This window comes from Dermochelys coriacea, chromosome 20 (genome assembly GCF_009764565.3).
Source record: "Dermochelys coriacea isolate rDerCor1 chromosome 20, rDerCor1.pri.v4, whole genome shotgun sequence".
Lineage (NCBI taxonomy): Eukaryota > Metazoa > Chordata > Testudines > Dermochelyidae > Dermochelys > Dermochelys coriacea.
In genome coordinates, this window is record NC_050087.2 from 16,301,944 (window position 1) to 16,315,634 (window position 13,691).

At 61.2% G+C, this 13,691-nt stretch overlaps 1 protein-coding gene across 1 annotated transcript; it reads right to left on the reverse strand.

Moving 5' to 3' along the window:
* Positions 1 to 1,406: 1,406 nt before the first annotated feature.
* On the reverse strand, positions 1,407 to 7,889 carry BEST2 (bestrophin 2). Its single transcript, XM_038379129.2, has 9 exons — positions 6,952 to 7,889; positions 6,576 to 6,670; positions 5,748 to 5,981; positions 4,799 to 4,953; positions 4,168 to 4,245; positions 3,532 to 3,684; positions 3,176 to 3,256; positions 2,773 to 2,927; positions 1,407 to 2,545 (listed from the first exon to the last, which is right to left on the reverse strand). Exons 1-9 carry the CDS (start codon positions 7,158 to 7,160, stop codon positions 1,966 to 1,968), a joined length of 1,740 nt encoding a protein of 579 aa, XP_038235057.2. The 5' UTR covers positions 7,161 to 7,889; the 3' UTR covers positions 1,407 to 1,965.
* Between the last annotated feature and the right edge of the window lie 5,802 nt (positions 7,890 to 13,691).

Below are 13,691 nucleotides of genomic sequence, written 5' to 3' on the forward strand. Positions count from 1 at the left end.
AGAGCGCACTGGGCTGTAGATCAAACCGGGCTGGGGCAGGTGCCATCAGTGCTGGCCCAGCTCTTGCTCTGCCTGGCTTTCCAGCCCTGGGGGGCAGGAGGGTGAAGCAGCTACACCGCCTCAAGGTATTTTTGGGTTGAGAGCAGAAGGGCAAATTGGGACCATCTCCAGCCACCAGCTCACAAACTCCCCCCCCCCACCCCGGCCTTCCAGATCAAGCACAAATTCTGCCTGAGCGGGCCCACGGCTGCATAGGCCAGGGGTCAGTCTGGGCTTAAAAACTGCCCCCAATGGGCAATCCATCAACCCTGGTTCTGCCCCCTCTCTCTTAGGGGCTTGCCCAGCCCAGCTGCATGTGTATTCACTGGCCCTCAGGCTGCGAGCTCGGGGGCCAGCAGGAATCTCCTCCCTGTGAGCAGAGCCATCACCGCAGCTAGCTCTCAGCTGAGCTCAGGGCAGGTCTGGGGGCGAGCAGCCAGCGAAGGGGTTTTTCTGTCCGCGCCCTGCAGTGGCTCTTAGGAGCCTGACATTAGCCTGCCCCCCGCGAGCTGTCGACCCAGGGCGGTGAGGGCAGCGTGGACTCCTGCCAGCTGTGAGTGGTTTTCAAGCCCTGAGCATGACCAGGGGAGACTGGCTTTCCTGGGGCCCAGGGAGAACGGTTTCAAGCACCAGCTGGGAGAGTTGCTGCTTATTATACGCAGATGCAGCCACCTCTGGGGTGGGACACAGCTGCTTCTTATATGCAGCTCCCTTGCCCAGCGCTGAGATGCAACTCAGAGCAGAAGATGCAGCTGTTCAAACTAGGCTCTGAACCTGCCAGCCCACCCCCATCCAGGGGCCTCCCGGGGTTCTACTCCTGCCCCCAGGGGCCAAATACCAGCTCCCCACTGCCACCCCCATAGCGCAAAAGTGAGAGAACAGGGCTGTGAGCTGGAGCAGTGCTGTAGTTAATGATGAGGACCTTTCCCTCGTCTACCCCCAGGGGCAGGTCCCACCCTGGGGTGTTCCTGGTCCAGCCACAGGCCGACATCACTTCTCCAGCAGGGTCCTAGCCCAGGCTCCTTACCCCACTGAGGGAATGTGAGCCAGAGGTACTGGGCTGGTGTAGCCATGGGAGGATACTGAGAGAGTAACGCTTGGGTCAAGGGGCTCTGGCCTGTGTTTCCTGCACCACTACCCCGCCCCCTTCACCAGCCCACTTTATTTTAAACATGAGCTAAGTTTCTGGAGGTGGGACTGGCCCCATCGCCTCTTTCCAGCAGAGCGCACCAGTCCTGCATGAGAGAGCTGAGTGATAGTAGTTACTTGTGGCAGAGGGGGAAACTGAGGCACACAGCTACTCCCGCCATACTGCAGCCAGCCTTCCCAGCAATGCCCCCACCACCCTCCCCTGCACAAGACCCCACTGAAGAGCAGCTTAATACAATTATATTTAAAAAAGCAGGAGCCAGACTGTGAAAGAAAAGGGATTGAGCCATTTCCCCCAGCCACAGAGGGGTGAGGCTCCCCCCACATGTCCAGTCCCGGCTGGCAAGTAAGGGTGGAGGTGGGGCAATCCAGCGCTAATGAAACATTGCCACCAAGGTTGAAATGTGCAGCAGAGCCCCCCCCTGCTCTGTCGGGGATGCGAGTTGAGGGGACCGGAGCTGGATCCAGCATGGGTCAGCCAGCAGGGGGTGCTGCACCACCAGGGCCTTGCCTGTAGCTGGGGAGACAGGGAGCAGAGGGGTCTGGGTTGCTGGGGATGGGGAGCACTGATGGGCCCCCAATTAGCACCCCCCCCAATTGAACCGTTCATCTGGCATCACCAGATCTGGGTTCAGCTGCCTTTGGCCCAGAACCAGGCGTCTCTGCAGTCTCATCTAGGTGTTGGGGGCCCCCCCAGCTATGGGGGGGCCACCCGGCTATGGGGTTTGGCCCCTCGTTCCCCTGGCCACAGGGCGTCTCTGTGCGGCACGTCCCGGCTCACGCCGTGGTCTCCTCCTCGATGGGGTTCTGCAGCCAGGGGCGGTAGCCGGCACTGGGGGGGCTGCTCCGGGCGGGGGGCTCCTGGGCGGCTCCAGGCTGCAAGGGAAAGGATGTGTCCACAAGGGGCCCCATATCCTGCGGCGAAGGGAAGCCGCCAGCCACAGGGGCGGCGCTGTCGGGGTGAAGCACGGAGACCTGGGACCACTGGGCAAGGTCCGACTCCTCGGGCCAGACCTCCTCATGGCTGCCTGGGGCCCAGCGCCCGACTTCCTCGCCCCCCTCCCAGCCCCGCTGCTCCGGGGCGACGGGCACCTCGCTGGGGGGCAGGTGGGGGGCGGGGGGCCCACAGCTGCAGTCCATGCTCTGCGTGTCCTGGCAAAGGCAGCTGTAGGAGGTGGAGGCCTCCGAGACACAGCTGTTCTTGCGGCGCAGCAGCGAGAGGCGCCGGCCGAAGCTGCCCGGGGCGGGCCCCGTGGACAGCAGCCGGTTCAGGAGGTGCAGGGGGACGTGCTGACTCGGCTCCAGCCCCTCCTCGATCTCCTCCAGCGGCTGGAACTGCATGTCCTCCTTGGGCAGCCTGCAAGGGAGAGACCAGGGATTGGAATGCAGCCACCTCTGGGGTGCGGCAAAGCTGCTCATTATACATACGCTGAGCTGCAGCCACCTCTGGGGTGGGAGGCTCCGAACTAAGCAGGTTCCAGGAAGGGGCGGCATCGTTACCATCCCATCCCCCGTGGGTGAGACCTCAGCAGAAAGGCCCAAGTACCCCTGGGATCCCAACCAAGGGAGCCCCCCGAGGCTTACGTCATGTCGAAGGTGGAGCCCTGGAAGGACGGCTGGTGCAGCAGGAAGACGGTGGCCGCCGTGTAGGGGGCGCGGGGGTTGGAGGAATCCCAGTAACGGTCCTTCTCCAGCAGGGGCAGGTCGTCGTACATCTCATCCACGGCCATCATGGAGACCTGGGGGGCAGGGGAGGGGTCAGGACCCCTGGGTTCTAGCCCCTGCTCTGGAAGGGGAGTGGGGGCCAGTGAGTAGAGCGGGAGCAGGGCTGGGAGCCAGGACTCCTGGGTTCTATCCCCGGCTCTGCCCCAGACTGACTGGGTGAGCTGGAGCCAGAGACTAAGTTGGGGGGAGGGTCCCTGCTAAGTGTCTGTCAGGACCACACAGTCTATGGGGCTGGCAGCGGGGTGGGGGTGGGGGGAGGCACCTGGAAATTGCGGTCAATCAGTAGGTTGGTTTCGAAGTCGTCGTCGTCCTCCCCAAAGGGATTGATCAGCTGCTCGGCCACCTGTGGGGAGCAGGGCTCAAGTGGAGTTGGGGGGCAGACCCTCCCCCAGCTCCCTGCCCCCCAAAACCCCTGCCAGTCCTGCCACTCCCCCAGCCCCCTGCCCCCCCAAAACCCCTACTAGTCCCGCCCCTCCCCCCAGTTTTCTGCCCTTCCACCCCCTTCTGGGAGTCTTCCCACCCCCATACCCTGCCTGACACCCTTTGCCAGCCCCAAACCTGGACCCCTGTCTTGCCCCCGCCCCCCAGGAGTCAGAGAACAGCCCCCCCGCCCCGCACCTTGAGCCAGCCCACGTAGAAGAAGAACTGCAGCAGGGTGAAGACCGGCACACACAGGTCCAGGTCATGGCCCTCGTAGCCCTGGGCTGGGTCCAGGAACTGACGCCCGATCAGACAGGCCACGAAGAAGCTGTACACGGCAATGGTCACCACCTGGGGGTGGGGGTGGAGAGTCAGGGCAGCGCCGGGCCTGGAACCCCGGCGTCCGGGCTCCCCAGCCCTCCCCCTCCCCATCCCAGGCCCAGGCCTGGAACCCCGGCGTCCGGGCTCCCCAGCCCTGCCCCTCCCCTTCCCATCCCGCCTGGAACTCCGGCATCTGGGCTCCCCAGCCCTGCCCCTTTCCTCCCCATCCCATCCCATCCCATCCCAGGGCCGGGCCTGGAACCCTGGCGTCCGGGCTGCCCCTCCCCTCCTCTCTCCTCCTTGTCACCTCCCCTCACCATCCCAGCGTCAGGGCTCCCCAGCCCTGCCCCTCCCCTTCCCATCCCATCCAAGGGCCAGGCCTGGAACTCTGGCATCCGGGCTCCCCAGCCCTGCCCCTTTCCTCCCCATCCCATCCCATCCCATCCCAGCACTGGGCCCGGAACCCTGGCATCCGGGCTCCCCCAGCTTCCACTCCATGGGGTCGGTGCTCACCTGTGTGTAGACCAGGGGGACGCTGATCCAGTCATAGTGGAACAACATGCTGCAGTTTGCACGGAAGTGATTCAGCTCCTGTGGGGAGAAGAGGGGGCAGATCCTTGCTGGGGGGGCAGCTCGACAGCCCCCCAGGGACAGATTTGGGGCATCCCCACGAAATGCCCCCTGCCCAGCACAGAGCCCCCACCACTGCTAAGGTGTCTCCCCACACTGGGGTCCCCTCTAGAGCTGGGGAGGGCTCAGTCTCCCCCATCAGCCCCCAGTTAGTGCTGACAGAATGCAGCCAGCTGGGGACTGAGCAGAGACCCAGCAAACTCATTACCTGGCAGATGAGGCCCTGGATTTGCCAGTCACCACCAGGGCCTGGATTCAAACCAGGTGGGACAAGGGGTAAGAACCCAGGCATCCGGGCCCCCCACACTCCTACCCAGAACCAGGCCCAGAACCCAGGTGGCCAGGGCTAACCCATCCCCTCCCCACCCACAGCCGGGCACAGAACCCCTGGTGCCAGGGTTCCCACCCCAACCAGAGCCGGGCACAGAACCCAGGCATCTGGGGTTCCCACACCCCGAGCTGGACACAGAACCCAGGCGTCCACAGTCAGGCCCCCACCTCCGTTTCCACCCACCTCCATCAGCATCTTGAGGGCGCAGTTGTCCCGGACGCGCCCCTCCTTGCGAGCCTGGGCCGCCAGGTTGGTGAACCAGACGCAGGGGATCCAGTACTTGTTGTAGGACGAGCTCAGGTTCTCGTATTTCTTGCGCTCCTCCCGGGTCATGAAGCCTGCGGGCAAGAGGAAGGGGTCACCCAGCCCGGGGACCAAACCTGCGGGCTCTGCGCCCCGCAGCCCCTCCGGCCCCAGCTACAGGGACTCACACATCTCTGTGAGGTCTGGCCACCAGGGGGAGCAGGAGAGGCACATGGGGTTCACCTCCAGCATGAGCACCCGGGACCCCTGGGGCACAAACTGCCCCAGCCTCAAGGCGGGGGGGGGCAAGGGGGTATTGTTACCACCTGCCCCTCCCCCCATTAGACGCCCCTTTCGTCAGCCTCCCTGGACAGTCCCACCACCCTTTAAACAGATGCTACACTGGGACCCCTCAGCTGGTGCTGAGATGCAGCTGCTTCTGGGGTGGGGCAGGAGGGCTGTTTACACAGGGACCCCTGGCCCGGCCCTGAGATGCAGCCACCCCTGGGGTGGAGCGCAGGGGCTGTTTATCCAGGGACCCCTGGCCTGGTGTGGAGATGCAGCTGCTTTTGGCACGGAGGCTGTTTCACAGCTGAACAGCCGCTCCAAGGTTTTGATCAGGCCATGAAGTGAGATCTGGATACAGCTGAAGCAGCGGGAGGGAGTTAGGGAGGTGGTAAGGAATTCCCGGTGCTGGACGCCGGCCAGGACGCCGGGGTTCAACCCGCCCCCGCAACTCAAATGTGAAGTGACAGTGGAGTTTTACTGGCCGTGAGGACCCGGACCCTTTTTGTCTCCCAGCGGATTGCAGCTCTTATCGGGATAGGAGAGCGCCCCCTGCTGAGCCCCTGCCCTGCTCCCTGCAGCTCCGCACCCCCCCGGCACCGACCTGCCTCCACCACGTGGTCAATGGTGGGGAACCGCTTGAAGACGGCCGTGCTGACGGAGCGCAGAATGAGCACGGCTGAGAGGCTGCTGTAGCGCATCAGGGTGCGGCGGTAAAGCCGGCCTCGCTCGTCCCCACCGTGCACGGTGCCGGAGATGGCACACATCAGGCGGTCGGGCATGGGCATGCAAGTGTACTGACTCCACCACCGGTTCACCACCAGCGTGACGTAGAAGCCTGCAGGCAAAGGGACAAACCCTGGAGTCGGGGCCGAGCCGGCCACAGAGCCCCGGCATCCTGGCCCCCGGCCCTACTGGGGGGTGCGTGTGTGTGCAACAGAGTGGTGGCCGAGCTGGCCACAGAAACCCGGCGTGCTGGCCCCCAGCCCTGCCTGGGGTGGAGGTGGGGGGATGGCAGAAAACAAGCCCCAAACCCAGACAGGTCAGCGGGGTCCAATGGGGCTGGGAGAGGCTCCATTAGTGCCCCTTCCCCAGCTGGCCAGCAGGAGTCGCTCGCTCTCACCCCATTCGACTGGAGGGTCCCAGTCCTGGCTTGAGGGATCTAGTGGGATTTGAACCCATGGGGCTGGTCCCTCCTTCGTGGGAGAGCTGAGCCCCCACCCACAGCCTAAGCCCCCCATCCCCCCTCATGGTGCTACAAACAGCCCAGAGGGGCATTCTGCCCCCCTCCCAGCACCTTTTCATGGGGATCCAGTAGGGCCTGTATACCCTACTGTGCCTACCCTGGGAGAGGGCAAAGGGCCTGGGGGGAGGAGGGCACCTGTCTCATGCAAGGGGCTGGGCGGGGAATGTGGGGGGTCCCGGCTCATACCCAGCACGAAGGAGACGGGGATTAGGTTGGCGTAGTTGTTGCAGTAAATCACCAGTTTCTCAAAGTAGCGTTTCTGATCCTCGGCCAGGACAAAGCTGCGGCAGGAGGGAGAGAAATGCAAGAAGGTCAGTGCCCTCACCCGTGGGTTTTCCACACAGACCGTGCACGGGGATGGGGCGTCCACAAGATGTGCGAAATGCTGCACGCCCCTCCCCCCCATGAGAGCGCAGGCACACAAACGTGTGAGGGGCCGGAGGCCTGCTCTCCACCCAGGTGCACGTGTGCAAAGAGCCACAAGCATGTGTGCAAGGGGCACGCTCACCACAGCTGTGCACAGGCCCAGGGGCACATGCGCATGTAAAAGGTCCCCCCTCACCGGTAGGTCAGGCTGAGCCCCAGGTAGGTGACGAAGAAGGCCAGGAACTCCTTGTACAGCAGCTTGTAAATGCTCCCGCGCCAGAGCAGCAGCAGTTTGTAGAAGCCCCCGAAACGGGCGTTGGCCACGCGGGCCGTGTAGGTGACAGTCATGGCGGGGTGGTGAGGGGGACACGGGCCCTGCAGAGACACACGGGCAGCGATGTCCATGGGGTCAGAGAAATCAGAGACGGGAAAGGGTAGAAGGGACTTCAGGAGGTCATGTGGGCTGCCCTGTCCACTGGGGCAGGACTGGGAGCAGGGGGGTGACCCTCGCCCTCGCTTTGGGAGGGGAAGCCTGGTGCCACCCACCTGCACGCCAGGTGTGGCCCCGCTAGAGCCTTGGTTGTGTCACCTCCCCTGCACACCCTGTCTGTTGGCATGGTCTGCACAGCGCCTGGCACAATGTGGTCCTGGGGCTGCCATAATCCAAATAAGGAGATAACAGGGGAGCCCAGAGAACCCCGGGCATGAGGGGGAGCAGAATGTGGACCCCAGTAAGGGTGGAAGTGGATAATGGGGGAGCACACAGCCCCTGGCCTGGGGGAAGGGTCACAGAGCACCAGGCATGGGGGGCAGGGAGTCCCTGACACAGAGGGGGATGGGAGGGGCACTACCCAGGCAGCTTGTGGGGGGGGGGGGATGTGGAGTCTCTGGGTCTTCACATAACCCACTAGTAACTCACTGGATGTTAACCAGTCCTCAGCGAAAGAGACCCTCCCTGCCCGTAAACTCAGAGTCAATATTCCCACCTTGTAAATTTCCCCCCCACCCCCAGATGTTTCCCCCAAGTTGAGGAGAAAAGAAAGGAAAAACGAAACTCAGCCCATGGCAAGTCTGTCCATTCCCACCAGGATCTCAGACTCGGCCCCCTTTCTGGACTGCTCAGGAATTGGCTAATTCATTATTAATGTCCCCAGCCTGCTTTGCTCTCCCCCCCGCCCCCCTGCAAGGTTTGAAAGCCCTTTGCAGAAAGAAATTCCACTCACAAGAAGCCACCCCGCTCCTCCTCTTTGTCTTGCCTTTCGCAAGGAGCCCAGAACCTTCCTTTGCGCCGGGGATGGAGATTTTAAGGCCAGGCCCTATGTTTAGCCCAGGTGGCCATGAAAAGGCCAACACTGTTATCGGAGGGTTTGGGTTAAGACAGGGCCGAGGGTGGCCGGCAGAGCCAGAGAGTTACACAAAGGAAAACACAGAGGCGAGATCGAGCCAAGGGAATTTGATGGGAGATCAGCAACTTTTGCCTTCTTAATGCCCCTCTGTCAAAATGGGGTGTAAGCCTATTGGGGCGGGTCATTTCCCTAGGCTGGGAGACTCCAGACACCTCTAAGATCGGGACCCCAATGGAAATCGAGAAAGTGGCTGAAATAGCCGGCAGAGAGCAAACACGGCCGGCAAGTGGCATGAAAAGAGGCTGGGGAAAATACAAGTGAGGCAGCAAGTCTGTGCTCCTATCTCCCATGTCATCACAGCCTCGCCTGCATGGCTATTAAAAGGCACCTGCAATTATTTCCTTAGGGGAAAGAAGCCTTTTTTAAAAGCATTCCTTCTTTCCCAGCAGAGCTAAGCGACCTTGTACAGGGGGGTCTGCATACAGCAGGGAATCCACCCTCCAGCCCCCCCCCCCCCGCTCAGACTCCCAGAGCTGGGTGGGGAGGTCTAGCCCCTTAGAGTAGGAGGGGGACACATGGCAGCTGGGAGCCGGCACTCCTGGGTTCTGTTCACAGCTCCCAGCCACCTACTCTAACCACCAGGTGACCCCACTCACCCTCCCAGAGCTGGGAGCAGAATCCAGGAATCCCGACTCCCAGCCCTCCCAGCCCTAACCACTAGACCCCACTCACCCTCCCAGAGCTGGGAGCAGAATCCAGGAATCCCGACTCCCAGCCCTCCCAGCCCTAACCACTAGACCCCACTCCCTCCCAGAACTGGGATAGAATCCAGGAGTCCTGGCTCCCAGTTTAAACCATTTTCCACAAAGGGACATTACAAATGTATCCAGGTGGGGGAGGGGGTTTAAAGTGGTAAATTTGTAAAGCTTCAACTAACTAAACTTTCCAAGAATAATTCGAGCGTCACTATTAACATCATATTCCCAAGCTCGCCAATAGCCACCACTAAACCAGTCCATTAACATCATATTTCCAGCTCAGCCAGTCTGATAGCCATGAGAAATAATTAAAGAGCAATTATGAAAAATATTCCCAAAGTATTCTAATAGCTGCTATTGTTAACTATAGCAATAGCAATTCAATAGCTACCCAGAGGCCTGCACTTCAGGTCTGCACATACAATGCTCTAGTAATTGCTATTAACTGAACTATTATTCTCCAGACAGTGGCACTGCACCTTTGACACCTAGCAGGGGTCTATCTGTGGGCGACAGGGGTCAGATTAATGATCTCACTGTCCTGCCAGGCCTGTCATCTCTCTGAGCCCCTGAATGATTTTCATACTCATTATTGGGATTTTATTGCAGCCCATTTCAAACCGGCCCAACTGCTCCGAGACTCTGTATTTTAACCACAATTCTTCTGATCTCGGGTCTTTTTGTCCTTCAAGCTTCAGCTCCCGGAGTCATGTGATTGGGAGATGCTCCCTGGAGTTTCTCGCTCCCTGGAGTTTCTCGCCCTGCTAGCTACAGAAAAAGGCTTGAAAGTGTCCAGCTCCAGCAGCTGCGACAACAGAAGGCCAATAAAAACAGCCCCCAGGTGACCATGTTTGTCGGCGCCCATCTGGTGATTTTGTGACTACTGGGGTGGGGTGGAGGGGACTTACTGACATCAGTTACACACACCCCAGGGGTTGTACAGCATGACTGAGGTGTATTACAGTAGCACCTCACAGCCCAATACTGTTCAGTCCCTAGCACAATGGGGGGTTCTGATCCTGGGTGCTACTGTAATAACCCCTAATCCTTTGCAGGACTGGGACTTGACAGGCAGAGCTCAAGGCTCCAGTCTGGAAAGGAGCTGAGCCCAGGGTCAGGTCTGCGGAGCTCCCCATGGGGAAAGAGGGGGTGTTTGTGCAGATCCCAATACAGGCTCCCTCCCCCCACCCCAAAGTCCCCACTGTCTGCTCCGCACCTCACACTCCCACCCGCCATTCCCACCACGGCAGGGGCCTCGGGTTCGGGGGAGCTTTGCACTGACCTTGTCTGGATCTGCCGGGTCTCTTTGCAATCAGACACTGGTGGAGGAGAAATTAAACTGAAGGCAGCCGAGCAGCAAAACTACCCGCACTCTCCTCCTGGGGGAGCGAAAGGAGCCAGGGCCTGGGGAGGAGCTGGCTGCTAAGCAGGTGAAGACACCCAGGGACCTCCAGGAGCAGGCAGGGGGACACCAAGGAGCTATTGCAGCTACTTAAAGAGACCCCACTCCCCTGGGCTGCTGTTTAAATACCTCAGTGCCCACCCCTCTGACCTTTGTCCTCTCAGAACCCCCCCCCCACGCACGAGGCCTGAGGCAACTGGCTCCCTCCCTCCTGTATTGGCTTCTTCCCTAGCTCTGTTTGACAAGTCAACACCTCCAAGGTTTGATTCCTCAGCAGGCAAACAGCCCAGACAATGGACTTGCTCCAGCCGGGAGTCTCCAAAGCACCCAGCACATTTTCCAGAGTTTTGCAACTCCCCTTCCCAGAAATGCAGGGAAGCGGGAATTCCTGGGTTCTCTCCCCAGCTCTTGGGGGCAAGGGAGTGGGGTCTGGTGGGTAGAACGGGGAGGGTTGTGAGCCAGGACTCCTGGGTTCTATACCTGGCCGGGGCAGGGAGGGGGAATAGAGTCTATTGGTTGGAGCAAGGGGGGGGGACTGGGAGCCAGGACTCCTGGGTTCTATACCTGGCTCTGGGAGGGGAGTGGGGTCTGGTGGTTGGAGCAGGGGCGCTTGTGAGACCAGTCTCCTGGGTTCTCTCCCTGGCCGGGGGGCAGGAATGGAGTCCAGTAGTTGGAGCAAGGGGGGAATGGTAGCCAGGACTCCTGGGAGTGGGGTGCCGGTCTTGCCCTCGGCCCCTGGCCAGGTGTGACCCAAGCGAGCAGGGCCCTGGGGCACTGCTAAGTGGGGTGATGATCGCTACCATAACGAGCAAGGCAGCTGCTGTGCCTGTGGGCAGGGACTGGTGCAAACCCAGCACATACCTGGCTGAGCACCCAGCTGCCCCCCCCATCAGCCCTGCCCTCTGGGAACAATGCGGGCTGGGGGCTCCCTGATGGTGGCCTAGGGCAGGGTGAGCTCAGCCCTGTCCCAGGGCAACAGACATCAACCCTCCCCACACATGGGCTGGCAGGGGTCACTGGGGCAGCACCTAGCTGGAGGTTGATGCAAGCCCACCCCCTCAATACCAGGCCTGAACCCCCCATTCCTCCATCATCTCCTCTCCCAACTCCTCCCTGGCACATGGACCTGCCTGCAGTCTCCCCCACCCCCTTCCTGTTTGTCTGCAAAGCCATGGGCTGGCAAGCAAGGAGGGGGCAGCTTGTGCCGTGTTGGGCAGTGGGGTGGGTGGCGTGGGGGGGAAGGGAGGCGTCACTCCCAGTACAAGGGAGGGGGTTGATACTGTTCTAGCAGCCTGGCACCCCTGCAAGTGATGGCTGTAGAACCCAGGAGTCCTGACTCCCTGCCCTAACCACTCGACCCCACTCCCCTCCCAGAGCAGCCCCTACTGGGCAGAGTCAACACCCCAGCTCTGAAACCCACCCCCTCATGCACTAACAGGAAATAGCCATGGAGCAGGGCACTGGCCCTTTAAGATCAGCATCGGGTGCCATGCTGGGCAGCTTGGAGACACACAGCTGATCGGTCAGTGCTAATGAGCCCCCCCAGCCCCTCGCTGGGGCAGACGCAAGTTCCAGACACGGGCGCGGAGAGACTTACATAACCCCCTCCTGGGCGCACACGGGGCCCCACGTGTTTCACAACCCCATTGCGGATGCCTCACAGCCCTGCTGTGGGTGAGCTTGCGCGCAGGGCGGGCAGAGACAGTAGCGGGTGCAGTTGCAGCCTGCCCTCCCGGCCCAGGCAAAGCCAGAGTCTGGGAGGCCCAGCCACGGCCCCACTAAGAAGGGAACCCAGGAGTCCTGGCTCCCAGCCCCCCTGCTCTAACCGTTAGACACCACTCCCCCCCTCAGCTGGTGAGAGAACCCTGGAGTCCTGCCTCCTACTGTTGGCTTTGATCCACACGACCAGTGGTTCTCAAACCGTTGTCCTGGTGACCCCCTTTCACATTGGAAGCCTCTGAGTGCGACCCCCCCCTTATAAATTAAAAACATGTTTACATATTTAACATCATTATAAATGCTGGGGGCAAAGCAGGGCTTGGGGTGGAGGTCAACAGCTCGTGACCGCCCATGTCATAAGCTCAGGACCCCAACCCCCCGTTTGAGAACCCCTGCACAAGACCCACCCTCCTCGTTAATGACTATGGGTTGAAGCCCCTTGAGATAAGGCTGGTGCAATCCCCCCTCCAGCTTCCCGGCAAAGCCTCAGGCGGCTGAGAAGGAGCCAGGCAAACGAGGCAGGCACTTGGTCCCCTTCCCCCAGTGCCCAGGCAGGGCAGGACAGCAGAGATGGGCCATGGGGTAAGCCCCCAGCGCCCTGCCAAGCCCAGTTGAATAGCAGCCTCCGGGCCCAATTCCACCAAGCAGAGGCAATTGACAGGGGGCTGGATTCAAGCCAGGGTCACCCCAGTTTGCTCCACTTGCTGTCAGGGAAGGAACCAGGTCACCAAACCCATGGAGGGGAGGGGCGTTTCTGGGGGCAGCCCCCACTCGAGATCTGGGGTCTCCAGTGCCGGGGGGGGGGAACAACAGCACCTTGGCTTGCTCCCCGTTCCCAGGCATTGCAAGGGGATCCTGTCGGAGGGTTTGGCCTCCTGGCTGCCACTTGAAATCATTGTCCACCCGGTGCCCTCCCTGGATGAACAACCTTACAGTTCTCTAGGGGGTCGAGAGGTTCCCCATGGAGGACCGGGGCTCTCATCGTACAGACAGCTTGGGGGTCACAAGTTTGAGGGCCTCAGCCGCCAACCTGCCTTCCTAGCAGATGTGGGCTTGAGCGGGAAGCTGCATCCCCCGCCATGCTGGAGGAAGCCGCCCACAGGAGGCAAGGGGAGCCAAGCGAGAGACAGAGCAGCCTCTGGGCTGCTCTAACTGATGATAGGGCTCAGAATACAGGGAACGCCAAGGGAACTTGAAGCCCCACCCCCTCAGCCCACATGCAAGGATGGAGTGACTGAGAATCCGGCCCTGCTTTCCCGCCAGTGCCAGGAGTTGGTTTTCTCCCTTCTGTGGGAGAACAGTCACTGGGCTCCGTCCCCACCAGCCCCCTTGTCAACGGATCAATCGCACCCACAGTGGGATGATTGTCCTTCCCCAGCCCCTCTGCCCTGCGTCAGCTGGTGCAGAAAGGGGAGCGACAGAACCCAGGCGTCCTGACCCCCTGTGTCCCTGCTCTAACCACTTGCTAGACCTCACACTCTCCAAGCTGGGAACCAGAACCAGGGAGCCCTCGCCCCACCCCACCCCCCGCTCTAACCCCTACACGATACTGCCTCCAAATCAAGGCTTGAGTCCCTACACAGCACAGTGACCACCCTGCAGGAAGCCACGTGGGCTGTGCCATGTAGAGGTTCCTTGCTGACACCCACCTCTGCTGGGCCAAGGGGCACCCCACTCCCATGTGCAGCCCCTCCCCCACCCAAAGAAAGTC